The sequence below is a fragment of the Schistocerca serialis genome, chromosome 9 (assembly GCF_023864345.2).
Source record: "Schistocerca serialis cubense isolate TAMUIC-IGC-003099 chromosome 9, iqSchSeri2.2, whole genome shotgun sequence".
Taxonomy (NCBI): Eukaryota; Metazoa; Arthropoda; class Insecta; order Orthoptera; family Acrididae; genus Schistocerca; species Schistocerca serialis.
Window position 1 is genome coordinate 439,017,174 of NC_064646.1, and position 18,800 is coordinate 439,035,973.

Below are 18,800 nucleotides of genomic sequence, written 5' to 3' on the forward strand. Positions count from 1 at the left end.
GCCTGGAGGGCATACGTGGATGTGGGAGCAGTTTACAAGTAAAACAATTGTGCCCAGAGGGTATAGATTAGTGCAGGAGCTCTTGAGGTGTAGGAACACGAATGCATGTATAAGGGGCGTTCAAAAATAAACGAACCGAAGTCTGGAATGCGCAAACCGGTGACAAGAGGGTAATATCGTGGCGTGTGTAACGAGGTGTGGTTCCGACCATAGCGTGGAAGTTCACAGCCCGTCGCTAAAGGGCACGTGTGCACGTCACGTGACTATACAGAGCTAGCAGCAGCATAAGCAATCGTCCAACGTTACCAGTCGCATTGCAGACAAAGACATGGAGGCGTCAAAAGAAGAGCAAAAAGGTGTTGTTCGTTTTCTAACAGCGGAAGGAGTACGAGGAACAGACATTCATCGACGAATGTCACAAGTGTACGGCGAACACTGCGTGTCCCTTGCAAGGGTCAAGGCGTGGAACAAGCGCTTCAGGGAAGGACGGGTGTCGTTAGCCGATGATGCATGGTCTGGAGGACCACACTGCATTACTGATGACATCGTCCAGCTGGTGGATGCACTCATTACCCACGATCGCAGAGTGACAGTGAAAGCCATAGCCGCCGTGGTCGGATTGAACGTCGGACGTGTTCACACCATCATGAAGGAAAGAATGCACATGTGCAAAGTGTGTGCCCAGTAGGTGCCCCACAGTCTTCAACCACACCAGGAAGCATGTCAAATGGCTCACTGTCTTGCTCACCTGCAGCGCTATGCTCGGGAAGGGAATGCGTTCCTGGAACGAATGGTGGCTGGAGATGAGTCATGGTGTCATCACTTGGAACCAAAATCAAAACGAAAAAGTCTCCAGTGGAAGCACCCAGTGTCACCACCATCAAAAAAATCCAAAAAAGCTAACGTTCTTCTTTGACCAAGATGGCCTCCTTCTGATTCACTTCCTGCAGCATGGGACAACAGTAAATGCCCAGCGTTACTCGCAAACCTTGACCACCCTTCGCCAAGGGATCAAATCAAAACGACCAGGCAATGCAAAGCCTCATACGGCCAACACAGTCGCGGCACTCCTGCAGAAATTCAAGTAGGAGGTTCTCGGCCACCCTCCATACAGTCTTGACCACTGTCCCTGTGATTACGCCATTTTGAACCCCTTAAAAAGGCTCTGAAGGGCAAACAATTCACCTCAGACGACGACGTCCAGCTGTACGTGCAGAACTGGTTAACATCGCAGCCCCATGAATTTTATGAGACAGCCATTCACCACCTTGACTCACAGTGGGACAGTGGGACAAGTATCGCAACAGCCAGGGTCAATACTTCTAACACAGCTACTGGTTTCTGTAATTATGTCTCTGGCTCGTTTCTTTTTGCACTCCCCTTATATTAGACACATAAAGGACAGTCCTAAAATGTGTGTGTAGATTAAAAAGAGATAACAGATTCAGTAATTGCATATGTGGATTAGGCGAGGGCTGGGATAGGGGAAAAGGAACAGATGAGATAGTGGAGGTTTATTGGGTTTACTGGTGGGAGTCGCCATGAGGTCAACTCATGATGAAAGATGTAGTCGAAGGACCTGGGGCTGTGCCAGAAGGAGAGAGCTGCAGCATCGCTTTCCCGAGATGGTTGACCCTGGAGGCATGCCAGGGACAGCAGCTACATTCCTCTGATGTCATACTGGTCACGGATAGCTTCTACAAAATGCGTCTGTCAGGTGCATGGTGTGTAAGATGGATGAGGTTTAGAGTGTCACTTCTCTATCAAGCGTGAACGTACTAGTCACCAGTGGATAGGACGAAACGTTGAGTGGAGATACTGGAGCTAGAGATAGCGCTGGAGTCTATGAAAAATTCTGCTAAACGGTCGCCAGTTGATGGTACGAAACGTTGGGACGCGGAGCAGAAGCCAACGATAGCGCCAAGCCCGATTAAAAATGTTCTTCCACGTCGCCAGTTTATGGGACGAAATTTCACGCAGTAATGCTGGAGCCAGCAGTGGCGTTGGAGTCAATGGGAATTTGTGCCCTCATCACTCAACTGTGAGGTGAAATGTAGAAGCCATCACCAGTGGTGGGACGAAAATGTGGAAGCCTTCGTCCGTAGTGGGATGAAAATATTGAAAACTGTCGCCAGTGGAGGGACGAAAACATCGGGGTCTGTCTACCTAGGATGGATAAAAAACTGAGTTCAGAAGAAAATATCACATCGCCAAATGTTCTGGGACGGATCACGTAGGTAGATTGGAGCCAGAGGAGTCGCTGGGGCCACAAAAAAAACCCTGTCGCCAATTGATATGGGACAAAATTGGGAGGGATGGGACTGGTGAAAACGTTTAATTGTCGCCAAATGGTGGGATGAAATATAGAAGGCGTCACCAGTGGTGGGACGAAACTTGGAAAGGCAGCACGGAAGCTGTGAAAATGTTCACTCGTAGCCAAATGGTTGGACGAAAACTGAATGGGGAGGGGTGTTCTGGGGCCGGAAATTTCCTCAGCGCCAAATGATAATGGGACGAAAACTGAGAGCAGGAGTGATAGGGTCGCAGAAAATTCCTCATTGCCAAATGACGCACAACAAAAACTGAGAGTGGGGTGAGGGGGGGGGGGAGGGGGTATTAGAGCCAGGAAACTCCTCAAGATATGTGTCTCGTGCCGCTGAAGGCGCAGTGAGGACATTGCCCAGGTAAAATATGTAGAATAGCTTCATTAGAGTAGTAAAGAACGAAGTCTTCTTCGTGGATTGTTGAGTTACATACAAATAAAAGTTCTGTGGTGCTTTGAGCCTCAAACAAGAAAGACAAATAATGATTAATTCACTGAAGGCTAAAGTGAGTTCAAGCCCAGAAGTTAATCACATGATCAATACTAAGTTGGCGTAAGGCCGAAGCCTGAAAAAGTAAAGTCACTGCTCGGTGCAGATTAGAAGCTAAACACTGTATGGGGATGATTTCTTAGTGAAACTCGGATTGCTGGGTTGTGGATGCAGTCGGTGCCTGTCTCAGAGAACTCGAATGAATGACTGCTTTAACAGCTGAAACTAAACTACTAATCCGTGATTGAGCGCTCGCCTATATAATGCCACGGCGCTCAGGTAAAGTGCGAGCTGCTGGCGGACACGTGACGTATCCCAGGAGAATACTGGCCGTGTTCACTCTGCCGTGGCCGTGGAAGCGCGCTCTCATGGCGGCTGCCAGAGACTCCGTCGACAACAGACCAGAGTATTGATGTTGTACAGAACATTTACCAACATGCGAGACGAGCGCGGATCATTGTTTCGCTTGCAGGCGCTTGTGCCTGTTGGGGCGGACGGTGTCTGATGTATGACCATGCGAGATTTTTGCAGGTTGTTTTCTTGCAGGAGAAACACAGCCGAAAGAAAGAAACACAAATCACTTTTGACTATAGTACAGGAATTACCAAACTTTCCCTCTGACTTTGAGAACCCTGGTACTTCGGCGGAACACCCTGTTTATTTTGAAGGTTAATAAAATTTTAAAAAATGAGGAAAACTTGTTTTACTGAGTGATTACTTCAATTTTAAATCATATCTAATAACAAAAAATTATTGTAAAATTTTTTAAAAATGAGTAGTACCGTCAAAATGTCGAAAAAAGCCATGTTATTAACAGTTTTTTTTTCGGAGCATTTATTCCCATCAGATATAATTAGTGTAAGTTGTTCTCACCGTGTAGATGATAGCGCACGAGACTGCTCAACCTTTGGCTCAGTTTCAGTCCTTACTACTGCCCCATGTCCAGTTTTTGTATCGCTCTCTTGTTCTTTGTTAGGAAACCAAACAAAGAACTTTTTTGGCGACACCGACTCCGGGGGCTGCCCGAATTTGCGCGCGCAGCGGCCTCAGAGGCTAGCTTCAAGCTAATTAGCTCGGAAACAGCGCAATGTACAGAATTTTTTCTTAACAATTACTTCTCAGTATAGTCTACCCTTACAGGCTTTTCATACTGTTTATGACCACCTTGCATAACAGCCTCCCAGCTCCATTGTGAATTGAATTTTCCTGCGTTGGAAGTTAAATGTTGCAGTAATGTCTCTAACTGGCTAGTGGTAATGTCCACAAACACAGAATATCATCCACGTACCTGAACCAGTATTTAATTTTGCACTTCAGTGCGTATTTCTATAAGAACATTTTTTCGAAGTTTTCCATTAAAATAGGAGATACGATAGGACTAAGAGGCAAAGCCATAGCTAGGCCGTCAGACTTGTGGCATTTAGTTTATCTAAACATGAGGGAAGGTGGAGTTAAGAAAGAAAGGTTCAATCTCTAACAATCATCTTTTGACAGAAAATCACTCATTTGATGTAGACTGCGAAGTTTTACATTTTGTTAAGAAAAGCACAAGAATGATCCTACTGGAGTACTGGAAATCAATAAACATAAGACACAGAATGCCAGCTTAGTATTAAAAGAACAAACTAAATCCTTTTCCCCTCTGTTAAATTAAGTTTTAGTTACAAATAATAGATTAAAACTTGAAATTCAACGTCATTTTTGATCAGCTGTTAAACGTATCTCCGAGTAAAAACTTTGTCCCCTTTGTTACCTAATGTATCTATTTCTCTGCGACATAAAAGTAATGCTTTCCGATGTAAATACTACACTCATCATTTTTGTCTCTTTAGTATCTTACGTATAAATGATACCTGTGCAAGTCGGACGTCATGTTATCTGTGTATGCTCCATTCAGTTGTCGCCTGAAGATGACCTAAGGATCCGAAAGCTGGCTCGTGACCAAATAAATATAATTTTACGAAACGTTAGGGAATGTTTCCTATTTCATATTATGATCATGCTGAAGAAACAAGCTGTCTTGGTTGCGAGAATGTAATTATTATTTATGTACACTGACACATTTCACCTGATTTAGGCATCTTCAGATTGGTTGAACATTAGATTGCGTTAGGTACATGGGTTACCGAGCATGCAGAATTTCCCAGCAAATAACTGCCCTTGTCAAATATTCGGAAATATTGCGCGGTGTCCTTGTTGGGACACGTGACATGGTCCAGTGAATGGAAAAGAGGCTCAAGTCTACGTAGATCTGCCACTACGCGAATGTGTGAAAGGTATAGTTGCTCATATCCTGGGCACACACATAGTACTCTCAAAAGATTCGCCTTTGAAATTTATACGATCATGCATGTGTTCAGACCACTTCCGTAACCTTCTTTTTTCAGAATGAGGTTAGTACCTCATAAACATGGTTATGGAAGCACTCAAGAGCTTCTTGTGATGAAAATCACTGTCCACGCGTTTTTTGTTTGACACAAAGAAACAAAAATGGGCCGTTTGTCTATGAAAACAACCCAATACGGTCAATGAGGACTTAATTCGATATTGTCTACTTCTTCTTCATTGCCACCACCATTATCTTCTCCTTCCTTCATAGACTAAGTGTTTTCGCCTGTTCCAGTCAACTAGATGCAGTCATTTCTTCCGTGGCCTTCACCCTGTCTTGTCCCTCTCGGTTTGTAGTTAGGAATTTGTTTTGGGACTCTATTTTCATGTATTCTTTTTACATATTCCCACATCTGTTTCTGTTTAGATCCATTTTCTTTCGCACTGAATCAATTTGTAATCATTTCTAATGTCTTAACTCCTGAAGCCATCTCCTCTGGTGCAACCTTCAACACTACGGAGAAATCTTATTTCTGCAGCCTGCACCCTGCTCAAATCCCTTTGTGTAGGAATTCAGGTTTCAAATCCACAGAGTATAGTACGCACTGCCAAAGTTTGTAAAACTCTTACCTGGATTTTTATTTTCTAGCGTATTTCTAATTGTTCCATAGATTGCGTCAAATTTTAAGATCTTGTTGTCAATTTTGTACCGCGTCACAACCAAGATACTGAAAGTGGTCATCTATTCCAGTATTATAATTTTAGATCTTAGAGACAATTTTCTATTGAATGACACAACTCTTGTTTTAATACTGGAGACGTTTATGTCATAGTTAGAAGCCAATACAGTAAGGTGATAAACTGATATTTGAAGATTATCCTCATTTTCTTGAATTACTGTTTGATCATCTGCGCATAGTAGAGTGTTAAAACATTGCTCCCTGATGAACATTATGCCGTAAGTAAAATTTTGTTGCCTATCACTGACTAGGTTATCTGTGTAGATGGTAAGAAGAGTTAGAAACAGGCCACATTCTTGTCCATTCTCTTTGTTGTTGGTAATTGTTTGTACCAGTTACCTGAATCTTCAATTACAATTTTTGTCTCTTTGTAAAGAGCTTTTACGGAGTTAATGAGATGCATTGGGGTTTTCCCCTGATCTGCCACAATAGAGGCCTACTGACTTTGTCGAAAGCTTTTTCATTAATCGTGAAGGCAACGATGTGTTAGTGCTCATGTTTAAGAGCCTTCAGCTCTCACTACTTGTTACCTCTGTGCAACTCCAATTCGTTTCTCCTGAAATTCCTGTTTGTTCAGTACTTACCTCTGTTCGTTACCATCACGTGCTCGCGTTCTGGTTTAAGAGCTTTCTTGCTGAAGCTTCCGTAATCTTCCTCTTATTTGTGTATTTGAGTTAAATATGTATTTAGTTCATATTTTGATCTTCGTTTGTGTATTGCAACAGTAATTTTACATACGCATTCCACGTGTTAAAATCGACCGATCTCTTTGCTAGCCAAGTGTGTTCGTTGTGGAGGGCCTCTGCGTAAACCTCATCAACTGCAAGTGGATGTTAAGAGCGTGTATGGTTAACCCATCCTCTGATTATTTCCGTCCTATAAACCACGACTTTAGTAGCGGACTCAGGTATAAGGTTTAAGATTTATCAAGTATTGAACTGAATATACATCAGGCATTATCAATTGTCACATTATATTGTGCTCACAAGTGTTTTAAGTAATATATGGTGGACAATAATCGTTCATTTCATTCGTAATTGTACTCAGGCTTTCAGTAACTCAAATTCATCCCAAGCCCCATCCACCTCTGATCCATGGCGCATCCTACAGCATTTCCTTGCGCAATAATTGGATACAGGTCATTGTTCATTATGAATTATTCAAATTACCCCAAGGTTAGATAGATTGGATTTTACATTCTTAAATACTTGTCCTTTAGCTACCAAACAACTATCAAGGCTATTAGGCTGTAGCTGCAATCTTTGAGTGAGCGAATCCACACGAAATACGCGAGCTAGCGGTAACAGCAGCGATTCACGCTGTTACTCTATTTAATATTGTAACTTTTTACTTCTAACATAGCAACCTTTTACATGGCGATCCTGACCCTGAATAATGCGTTTGCCAGAGAACTTCCTGAAAAGGCCATGTACAAATTGTTTTAGTTAAATATTCTTTTCCTTGGAGCTTGGACAACTTCTGGATTGCTTTAAGCAATAGCCAGTGTGGGAACTGCGTTGCTTTGCATTCGGCGTTCTCTCTCTCATTTTCATTTTACATGAGAATGTGTGTTTCTGCGTTAATTTAGGCTTCGGTAGTAGGATCGTGTGACTTTATTGTAACTTGCGTGTGGAGAATTTGATATATGAGTCAAGATAATTAATTTTCAATGTGATGTGCGCCTGGAGAAATTCGTGTATAACTGTTGGGTCAATTAATTTTCGTTGTAATTTGTGCATATATGTGTTACTTTCGTGTGAGCATCTTGAGTACGTTAAACAGCGGTCTTGTGTTAGTCAATTTGTGTTCAGAATTAGTCCTATGCAGACGAATTATGTGGTTAAAAAAATGGGTACGCGCAGTCGTTGAAAATGTAATTCTAGACTTAAAGAATCCGTGAGTAACATGCCATCGGAAGAAGTTACAAGTAGAGAATCGGAAAACATGGAATGTAGGGAGCAATGTTCCTGATTCTTAGACTATTCGCGAATCGAATTCGTTGTTCAGTGAACTGGATTTTAGTAGTGCTGCCGATATTCTACGTTTGGAAGGTGGAGACCAGGTTCTAGCAGTAGTTTCTTCGGAACTATGTGAGACATAGTTCTCACAGGGAAGAAAAGTTCTTGCAGAAAGTGATAACAGTATAGATAGAAGCCTGGAGCCGTGTTTACCGTATAGCGCCCAGTTTCTGACAACTTTTGAGGCGCTAATGGTTACGAATAATAAGCAAATGTGTGAGATCGGAAATCTAGGGGACGCAGATAACGCCAAATAATGAGAGATTGGAGAAGCAGATGACTGTGAATAACACGTCGATTAATGAGGTCAAAGTGAGTTGAGAAGCGTAGCAACGAGCATTAAAGAAGTTTTCGTCGCTGAACTTGGGCCAAGGTTTGAGTGTATACAGCAGCGGCTCGACACGGTAGATTTATGGCAAAGCGGATGTAACTACCGTATTTATTAAAGCTCGATGGAGATTGAAGTAACGTTCTGGTTGATGACTGATTTGTTTACTAAAGCAAGGAAACAGTAAGATGCGGGAAACTCACAGATGTGGGGCTGGTCCACAGCTCCTTTGTCGCCCTGGCTGACCTTGGGCTTTTTGGGCGTCCTGATCTTGATGATTGGAAGCTGGCACGGAACCAACTTCCACGGTTTGCTCTTCTCGGCGTAGAATACCTGGTTCAGTAGTTCGTCGGTGCGAAGCTCTATGAGGTTCAGGAACATCATCACGTTGTGCTGAGTCACGTGCTCGTTTTCACCTGCAACATAAACCCAAAGGCTTCGAGACTTCTGCCACAGTTGGGTTAGTAAATTAAGTTACCCCTCGTTTGCAAAGTAGACTTCATTTTGCTTAGCAAAGCAATATAATGCAGATTCCCTAACACAAAAGTTTTAATTTTTTAGCATATCATTACACCACAAGTTGAAAATTTGACTTGATCTTAAAACAAATAATTACACCACATGACTCGTTCTAACAAATCGACCTTGAGACGAGGGGCATAATAAGTAAATACAAAATATCCGTACGTATATCGGAAGTGAAGTGCCGTACAGCTCAAATACAGTGCAACAACTTTGTTTTTATGTTCATGATAAAGAAACCCGCTAGAGTTGTAAAATATTTTATTGACTGAAGTCTTGCACGACAGAATTCGCTATACGGTACCACCGGTTTCGGGTCTTAGCCCCATCATCAGGTGCATCTGAAATCTAGCACTAGCAGTCCGTCATGTCCATGCCCCAACAACTAGTGGCAAACATGTACTGTAGGTGGACCTTGAAATAACTTCCAAAATTCTAGCTGAAAAGAACTCCAACTTTCGTTCAAGGCCTGGGACAACGCCTCTTGTCCCAAAATTCCCATCAGGAATGCATGCAGTCGAACGCTGATACAGTACTCCGTTGACCTGTGCGGCTACGTCAAGCAGACTGGGCCCTATCGAGAATGCTGTTTATCGTTCTCTGAAACAGCTGTTTGCATTGGTCGGTATACCACGACTGTCGTGGCAGTATGTGGTGATGGGTTCTGGAAGGTGTAATAGTACATTAAAAATTAAGAAAAATGAACTTCCAAAAATCTCATATACCATAGACATTACATTCCCTGTGACTTTTTCATGTTTTTGTTCGAAACTATTTGATCTGCACAGACAGCAGAAGGTGAGACTGTTGTACAATTTAGATTAATTCCATTAGTTCTAAAATAGAATTAATGGTGGTTAATATTTCATTGTATTTTACAGAAGTGTGATTGGGACGTTGGTGTTGCCCATACGGCGATGCTACTGATTGGCGGCCATTTCTGCGCCCTTAAATGCGTACTACATAACCTGCGTTTCTTCCAAAATTTGGTTTTTTATATCCGACCCATTTAAAGAAACATTGCTATTCTACGATAAGACTAGTGTTTAAATACTTACATTTACCTCCACGGTCTTGCATCACTTTATTAGATGCAGATCAAGAATGAGAGATTGTGCTGATCCATAAATTCGTTCCCGTCGCAATTCCGTTTTCTGCCTTTCTGCTACTCATACTGCACAAATAACATTTATATGAAAGCCTAGTGTCTGTTGTTTTGGACATGTTTATGTTCGACCTCCAGCGGGAATCTAAATGCAGAGCGCGTGGAGGACAGCGGATAGGTGGCGCTAGGTGGAAACGGTAGTCGGCTGCCGGCCGCTGTGGCCGAGCGGTTCTAGGCGCTTCAGTCCTGTACCGTGCTGCTGCTCCGGTCGCAGGTTCGAATCCTGCCTCGGGCATGGATGTGTGTGACGTCCTTAGGTTAGTTAGGTTTAATTAGTTCTAAGTCTAGGAGACTGACGACCTCAGACGTTAAGTCCCATAGTGCTCAGAGCCACTTGAACCATTTGGGTTGTCGCCCGTGAAGCTCGCCGAGGTAGTCTGCGAAATCGCAAATAAACACCGCGTCCGGAGGAGGAGATTAGTCTTTATCGTCCTGTCGACAACGACGTCACTAGAGACGCAGCACAATCTCGGATTAGGGAAGGATGTAGAAGCATATCGGCCGTGGCCTTTCAAAGGAGCCTTCTTCGCATTTGCCTTAAGCGATTTAGAGAAATCACGAAAACCTAAACGTCGATGGGCGGACGCGGGTTTGAACCGTTGTTCTCCCGAATGCGAATCCAGTGTGCTAACAACTGGGCTACCTCATTTGGTTACACTGTGTCCGGGTGGCGCAGTGGCTAACGCAACTGCCAAGTAAACAGCAGATCCCCAGTTCGAGTCGCGGTCTGGGATTCATTTTGATTCGTAGCCGCTGAAAAAAATGGCTCTGAGCACTATGGTCATCAGACCCCTAGAACTTAGAACTACTTAAACCTAACTAACCTAAGGACATCACACAACACCCAGTCATCACGAGGCAGAGAAAATCCCTGACCCCGCCGGGAATCGAACCCGGGAACACGGGCGCGGGATGCGAGAACGCTACCGCACGACCACGAGCTGCGGACGTAGCCGTTGATTCGGCATAAATTCCCGATGCATTTGATATCATTAGCTCCTTCCCTTTTCTTTCCTTTGCGCCCTCACCACCTTTAGTTTACGTAAGAAATAACATTTAATCATTTACCCAAGAGTGAGGAGGAATTATATATGTCACACTCGGAGCCAAATAGGAGCTCAATGGCCCCACACGTCTAGTACGTGAGAGGACAGATGTATTGTTCGTTTCACTGTGCAAAATCGTGCAGCCACTCGACATTCCCTGAGTCAGGAAATGGTCTCGTCTGCAGATAGGCAAGCATCCACTCGCACAGCGCGACGACTGCCAGCAAACGTACCATTCTTGTGGCTTCCCCTCGGCAGCAGAGCGAGGCAGGTCTGCAGTGCTGCACGCAGTGACACCCCTAGACACGTGAGTGCGTCCACGTCGTATTTTCACACGAGTGCCGGTTCTGCGTACAGCATCATGATGGACATGTGTCTACGTGGAGGCCTAGCATAGAACGAACTTCCCCGTACTGCATTCATTATTGTCGTACAGGTCCCGAATCTGACCTGATACAATGGGGTGGCACTGTGTACACAAAACTATGCTTTCTGGATCATATAGCCTGTAGTTTCAACAGCTGTCGTTACATATCTGTCGCGTTAGAGACAGTGCCTTTACCCTGTATTCAAGATGTGGTTGTCTTTCAGTGAGATAACACAAGACTGCATGTTCCCTGACATACCTCTTTTCCACTGTTCCCTTGCCCAGAAGGTTTCCACATCTCTCATCCATTGAAATGTCTGATCCTGTGTTGGCGACAGACTGGTTCACATCCACCCTCCAGCCACTATGACTGGAAGCTCCGTGCAATGACCGTACCCGTGTCTGTAGTCACAGCTCTGTGCGACTCGATGCCCGGCGTGGTCACAGCCAGCTGCTGCCGTAGGTGTCAGCTCAGTATGCTAAATTTCTCACCGTGTACACCTCCAAAGTACCCGCACATTTAATCATGTATCCTTTCAGCTAGTTTGTGTTGGGTTGGTCCGTGAGTTCGTGCGATTTTATTTTGCATGTTGGTATTCCGATCACTATGGATTTATTTATAATTGTCTTTTTTTGTAGTTCACTGTTGCTATTTACATTACATATCCTCATTTGGAGACGCTAGATTACGGAGTGCCATGTGGAGGAATCAGAGCATTTTCGACATATTCATCTGTTTGAGTTCAGTACAGGGGTGACAGCAGCGGAGGCTGCCAGATACTCTTCCGTCGTGTATGGAGATATTACCACTGGACAGAGCGAGGCAAGAAAATGGTTTTCTCGTTTTAAAGAAGATCGTTTTGACATTACTGACTCTCCACGTTCAGGAAGACGTTCGGGGTTTGGTGATCGTTTAAACGCATTAAGCCATAATGACCCACGTCATTGTACTCGGGAACTAGCTAACGTGATGAACTCCGATCACCCCGGCATTCTGCGACATTTGCATGCAAAGATGTGAAAACTAAAGATCTAGACAACTGAAATTACTTCGTTTTGAGACCACAGGCAGAGATGAACATGCGCAATTTGGTATGGAGGCTTTAATTCATGCAAAAACGAAAATTTGTAACAATAATACGAAACAAGGCACCTCGCGAAGAATAAATTCCCTCAGAACCAATCATGACAAAACTGTTCTACCTGACGTGCAGAATACGTGAGACTCGTTGCCAGACTTTAGGAAGCATAATCACAATCACGGAAATATTGACGGGTTTGAGAATTACTGAATTAAGTTTTGCAAGTCATAATTCCAAAATACTGACACAAACATTGTATAAAATTATGGAAAACTGGCAGAAACCGGTCTTGGAAGAATTTTTGTTGTAATTCGCAGGAATGAAGTGTTACACAGGTAATACTGACCCATGACTTTATCTTAGTAGATATATTTAAGAAAGATAAATCTACAGTTTGATAATGTTCACTGGACCACTCTGTTGGAAAATTTTGAAGTCCTCCCGAATAAAAAGGAGGGAGCGAAAGGTTGTCACCAGCTACTACAGAAAGCCAACAGTTCTGCACTGTCCACTCACTTTAATGCGACCACCTGCCAGAAGCCTGAATAACCAGCTTCTGCAGCAGGGACTGCTGCGAGACGTGCCGGAAGAGAGTCACTGAGGTTCTGAGAGGTACCGACAGGGATGTGAAGCCAGTGTCGTGGCCAGTTGAGCTAGGTTTCTCGGTTGAGGGTCCATGGTGCGAACAGCCCGATCGACGTGAACCCATAGATTCTCGGCTGGGTTCGTATACCGCAGGATCGAAACGAGCGAACGATATCATAGATGGTTTATCGATCATGTGTGGGGCCCTTTAGGCACTAACTTTGTGAAGGCTCCAGTTTGTTGTAATGTTGTAATGTATCAGTTAACAGTATTCGTGAGGATGCAGTCTGTTACAGCTCAGTTTGTGGATAACCTATGAATATTTAAACCACCAAATAAATAATCTTTTTTTATTTTAAGTTAAAAATTAGTCATTTTTAAGTATTCGCATCAGTCAAAAAAAAAAAACGAGGAAAGTGAGACACTGAAGTACGAATTGCAGGAACAAAAATGTTCCGGCTGAATCAGTAGTCAGATAAATGAATTTTATTCGTACTAATCATTCTCAAGTAAAGTCGTGTAAACTGTATAAAAGTTAGTTTCTTTTAGAATAATGTGCCGAAGTAGAATTAATATTTTTGATCCAAATGTGAACATGGATGCTACATGTTCTATTGAACAACATACTTGCGTGATATAACACGTTTCGGACTGTCGTCCGCTCATGACCTCTCGTATAACAGACTTGGAGCACACCATTGCCTGCTAATAACTGAAGAGTTAACGTAATGTCGGTCCATTGGCAAAACCTCGAAATTAGTTGCTCACGTAACATAATCAACATTATTTAACGGCCCACCTCCTAGGAAGTAAAACCTTGTCCACAAAGATTGTCTTGAACTCTGAGAAATTAAAATAAAGCTGCGCATGCGGCGTATGTCAGTGAACGTTATCCAACAGTTCAGACGATCAAGATCGTTTTAAGGTTGTGAGTTTTGTTTTTAACATACTTCTAAAGCAAACACTATATGTCGACAATATTGTGGCACAAGTTTGTAATGATGCACACCATAGTAGAGTCGAATAGAAAATGTAATTATTTGTTTGTGACAGTCGCAATACGTAATGTGTCGCTTAACAAAGCAGAATTACCACGAATGTACACTTCAACGTACGAAAGTACATGCAGATTCGTGTCAAAGATCAGTTATATCCGTGGCTTTAAAAATACTGTGTAGTCGTGCATTCACATTCCTAAACAGTGTTATTACACTGTTTCAAAGACCTGAATAACCACCTTTTTGCAGTGCGGGCGTATGTGACACACGCAGGAAGAGAGTCAATCAGATTCTGGAAAGTATCGACAGGGATCTAGAGTTATGCCGACTTCAATGCCATGCCCACCCGCGCGAGGTGAGGATCGATGGGGCGAACAGTCCGATCGACACAGACCCGCAGATATTCAACGGGGTTTAAATCTGGGGAGTCTGGTGGCCAGAGGAGTGCCATAAAATGGTCCTGGTATTCCTCGAACCACGCGGGTTCACTGCGAGCTGTGTTACGCGTTGCGTTGATCTGCTGGTAGATGCGATAGTCACGAGGAAAAACAAACTGCATGCAGTAGAGGGCAAACTCCTCAAGAATAGATGCGTACTTGTGTTGATGCAATGCACGCTCCATATTGACGAAATCATAGAGGATATCCCTCTCCCCTGGCACCTTTCGACGACTGCCCACGATATTTGTTTTCAGACGTTTCACGCCATCCACGTCAACGGCCATCTGCCCGATGGAGCATAAAATGTGATTCGCCTGAAAAGGCCACCTGTCGCCACTACTGGACGTCACATTACTATATTTGTGTGCAAATTCCAGCATGTGTCCATGAAACTGGCGCCTGCTGCGGAGACGAATGCCCTGAAACGTTCGCTAGCGTCGTTTAGAAGACACTGTTGGTAGCGCCGTGGTCCATCTAGGTGGTGAGTTGCTCAGCAGTTGCACGTCTATTCGCCCTACACAGCTGCGCAGCCGTCGCTTACCCCTGTCGTCTACGGCCAACGGCGCACCAGACTGGCCTCGGAGCCGGTTTTGGGTAGCGCCATTTTGCCATGCACGGTATACTTTAACCACGGCGGCACACAAACACTTTATAAACTTAGACGTTTCGTAACCCCTTCCACCCTTGTCCCGAAAGCTAATGACCATTCTCCTCTGGACATTAGATTAATCGTACCGTTTCCGCATTACGACAACGACTGCACTATTTTCCGCGTCTCTCCGACACGCTTTTTATGCCCTCCACTGCTAGTGCTGCCACCTGCCGCCTGTGAGAGGTTATTTCACGTTGACGTCAAACATATGCGTTGGTCACCTTAAAGTGACTGGACCCCGCATTTTCATTTCAGTCCTGCTTACGGTGAATTCTCCCGCCGGAAAACTGCGCTGTACGGCTGCTAGTCCGCTGACAGCGCGGGGCCCGCAGCATATGCCGTATGGTAAACCACTCTCTGTATCCTGTCCTTCTTGAAACGCAAATTTTTTCCTTCTTAATAATTAAAGCACAAATTATCATGAAACTTCCTGGCAGATTAAAACTGTGTGTTAGACTCTGAATCGAACTCTGAACCTTTGCCTTCTGCGGGCAAGTGCTCTACCAACTGAGCTACCCAATCACGACTTACGCCGCATCCTCACAGCTTTACTTCTGCCAGTACCTCTTCTCCTACCTTCCAAACTTCACAGAAGCTCTCCTGCGAACGTTGCAGAACTAGCACTCCTGAAAGAAAGGATATTGCGGAGACATGGCTTAGCCACAGCCTGGAGTATGTTTCCAGAATGAGATTTTCACTCTGCAGCGGAGTGTGCGCTGATATGAAACTTCCTGGCAGATTAAAACTGTGTGCCGGACCGAGACTCGAGCTCGAGACCTTCGCCTTTCGCGGGCAAGTGCTCTACCAACTGAGCTACCCAAGCACGACTCACGCCCGGTCCTCACAGCTTTACTTCTGCCGAGTTCAAGTCTCGGACCGGAACACAGTTTTAATCTACCAGGAAGTTTCATATCAGCGCACACTCCGCTGCAGAATGAAAATCTCATTCTGGAAACATCCCCCAGGCTGTGGCTAAGCCATGTCTCCGCAATATCCCTTCTTCCAGGAGTGCTAGTTCTGCAAGGTTCGCAGAAGAGCTTCTGTAAAGTTTAAAAGGTAGGAGAAGAGATACTGGCAGAAGTAAAGCTGTGAGGACGCGGCGTGAGTCGTGCTTGGGTAGCTTAGTTGCTGGAGCACTTGCCCGCAGAAAGCAAAGGTCCTGACTTCTAGTCTCGGTCCGACACACAGTTTTAATCTGCCAGGAAGTTTCATATCAGCTCACACTCCGCTGCAGAATGAAAATCTCATTCTGGACATATCATCATCTTGATCGTTGGGTAATATGTCGCCATCAAATAATTGAAACAAGAATTTACGAGAGAACTTCAGAAAGTAATCTACACATTATTACGGTAGATCAAGCAGCTTTTACTGAATGGTTCTCTGCGCTTCAAAGTGGCACAGATACACGACATTATTTTTCACCATAGTCATCAAGTCTGGTAAAGAACGTTAGGAACGTCCTACAGATCGTTCAATTCCTCGTCCATAGAAATCCATTCCTTGGTCACGGAGCCATTGGAGAACCGCTCTGTATACGTCCTCATCTCGGAAAATTTACTATTTCTGTGAATCACTTCCTCGGGACATTCTCGATGTTGACGGTATTATGCATCATCCAGTATTACCCACGTCTTTGCGACCTCAGTCAAATTTTTGGGACCAGTTCACAACGGCTGGACGCAACACTACACTTGGCCCTTTCCACGGTAGAATTTCATGGTAAATCTGCGTGCAATTTAGTCGTTTTGTCCACAAGAACCGTAGTCTCCAGCGTACTTCAACTCTGGAGTACGTTTCCAGTTCCCGCGCAACGCCACTCCCATATTATGATGTAGCTGTTATCAGTGCCGAAGCAGAACTTATTGGTGTGTAAATGTCTTAGCGTAGAACGCCACGTGTAACTTACAAGAGGGTTGGAAAGTTGATCAGACAGCAAATTCGAAATGACTTGCTTACGAGTATTTCAGTTAAGAGACCGGGCAATTTTATTTAAATTAATAAATATATATGAGGCATTTATTTCACATAACTGTGTGGTATAAAATTTCGTAATATGACTAACAATCACGTATTAAGTCGACGTAATTTTTTGTAATAACAATCATTTTTGCGAGATTATGACGAAAATAGAATATACAGTGACAAATTTAAATATAATAATGTGTAATAGTTTTTACCAAATTTTATTTTAGAAGGTGAAAGAAATTATATGAGATCTTTATTAGATTTCACTGAAAGTAGTAAGAATTATATTTTTCATATGTTTCATTCACAGTTACCATTACTAATTCAAATTTTTATTTCTCTTTATCAGATCAAAAAAAGATGCAGAGAGTAGTTAAACTATTCACAGCAACATTGAAGCAAATTTTTTAATCGATAATATTTCGTGGGAGAGAGGGGGGGAGAGACAGACAGACAGACAGACACACAGAGAGGGAGACAGAGAAAGACAGACAGAAAGAGAAAAGACAGTTCAGTGTCGTTGTTACGGAGCTGACAAAAACAAATTTTCAATGACCTTAAGCATATCAGAATTTTTATAAAACTTACACAGCCACCAAATGTTCTATGCGTGTTTATATTTTATAACGATGTACTGATCTTTTGTGAAGACTCACGTATAGCAATTGTTTGTCATCCTTTTTGTTTTGCCATACCGAAGCTAATAAGTTAACGCAGTGGTCATCGGATGGATGAACACAGGTGCAGTTGTTATCAAAGCCGATATAACATTATGTTACTTTTATAAGCCGTTTCTCCTATGTTGCCATAGTATATAGTTTCTGAATAACTTTATAGTGTAAACCTGTTTGTTTTGGGAACTGTACAATAGCTCTCACAACCATCAGTCGGTAGCACAGTGGTCCACAGGCAGCAGGTGGTAGTTCAGTATGTAATAACCGGCACTCTGGTAACTTTTGTGTGACTCGATTTGTTTTACTTGAGTTACTGGTGTTTTTTTGTTTCACTTTTCCCATGGTATAGAGACTGATATGACGCAGTGGACATTTCCGATTAATTTATTAATTGCAACTACGATAACATCATCATAAACTAATCCCGTTAGCAACAAAATCTTTATTATCAGCGTCATCGGGACACCATATTGGTACTCATATTATATTTGTTAATTACACTTGTTTTAAAGTTGCATTCTGATACATGTGCTCATGAGATACGTGTTTCAACAACACACCTATTTCTTTCTTTTTTTTCTTATGCAATGACAATTTATTTTTCTCAATATAGGTACACTATTCTTCCTTCTACACACACACACACATACCACTAAGGCACACACAGAACGTCAGCCAGCGTGAACGAACATCTAAGTCGCTCAAGGAACAGAGATCCACTTCCGCGTTAACCCCAGCTGTTAATAGGTTTCATTTGCAGATGTTATTGTGGTATTCAGTTCGACGATGGGTTTGATGCAACTCTCCAAGATAGTCTATCTTGTGCAGACCTCGTCATTCTGAGTAATTACTGCAACCAGCAGTCATCTGGAACCACCTACTGCATTAAAACCAGCCACCTCCACCCTTCTACACGTCTTATCGCCCACAATACCCTGCATTAAGAAATTGAGAATTCTTTGAGGCCTCAATGTGTATCCCATCTACCTATCGCTTCTTTTAGTCTAGGAAGGAAAGTTAGAATTTAACGTTCCATCGACGACGAGGTCATTAGAGACATATTTTCTCCCCAAT

The 18,800-nt window shown here is 43.3% G+C and overlaps 1 protein-coding gene across 1 annotated transcript in view; it reads right to left on the minus strand.

Annotated features, from left to right (window-relative positions):
* LOC126419691 (outer dynein arm-docking complex subunit 1-like) overlaps nt 1–18,800 on the minus strand; it is a 231,550-nt gene that overhangs the window by 155,758 nt on the left and 56,992 nt on the right. The window contains exon 6 of the mRNA XM_050086875.1: nt 8,431–8,643. Coding sequence (XP_049942832.1) covers nt 8,431–8,643 — 213 coding nt within the window. The remainder of the gene's footprint in view (nt 1–8,430; nt 8,644–18,800) is intronic.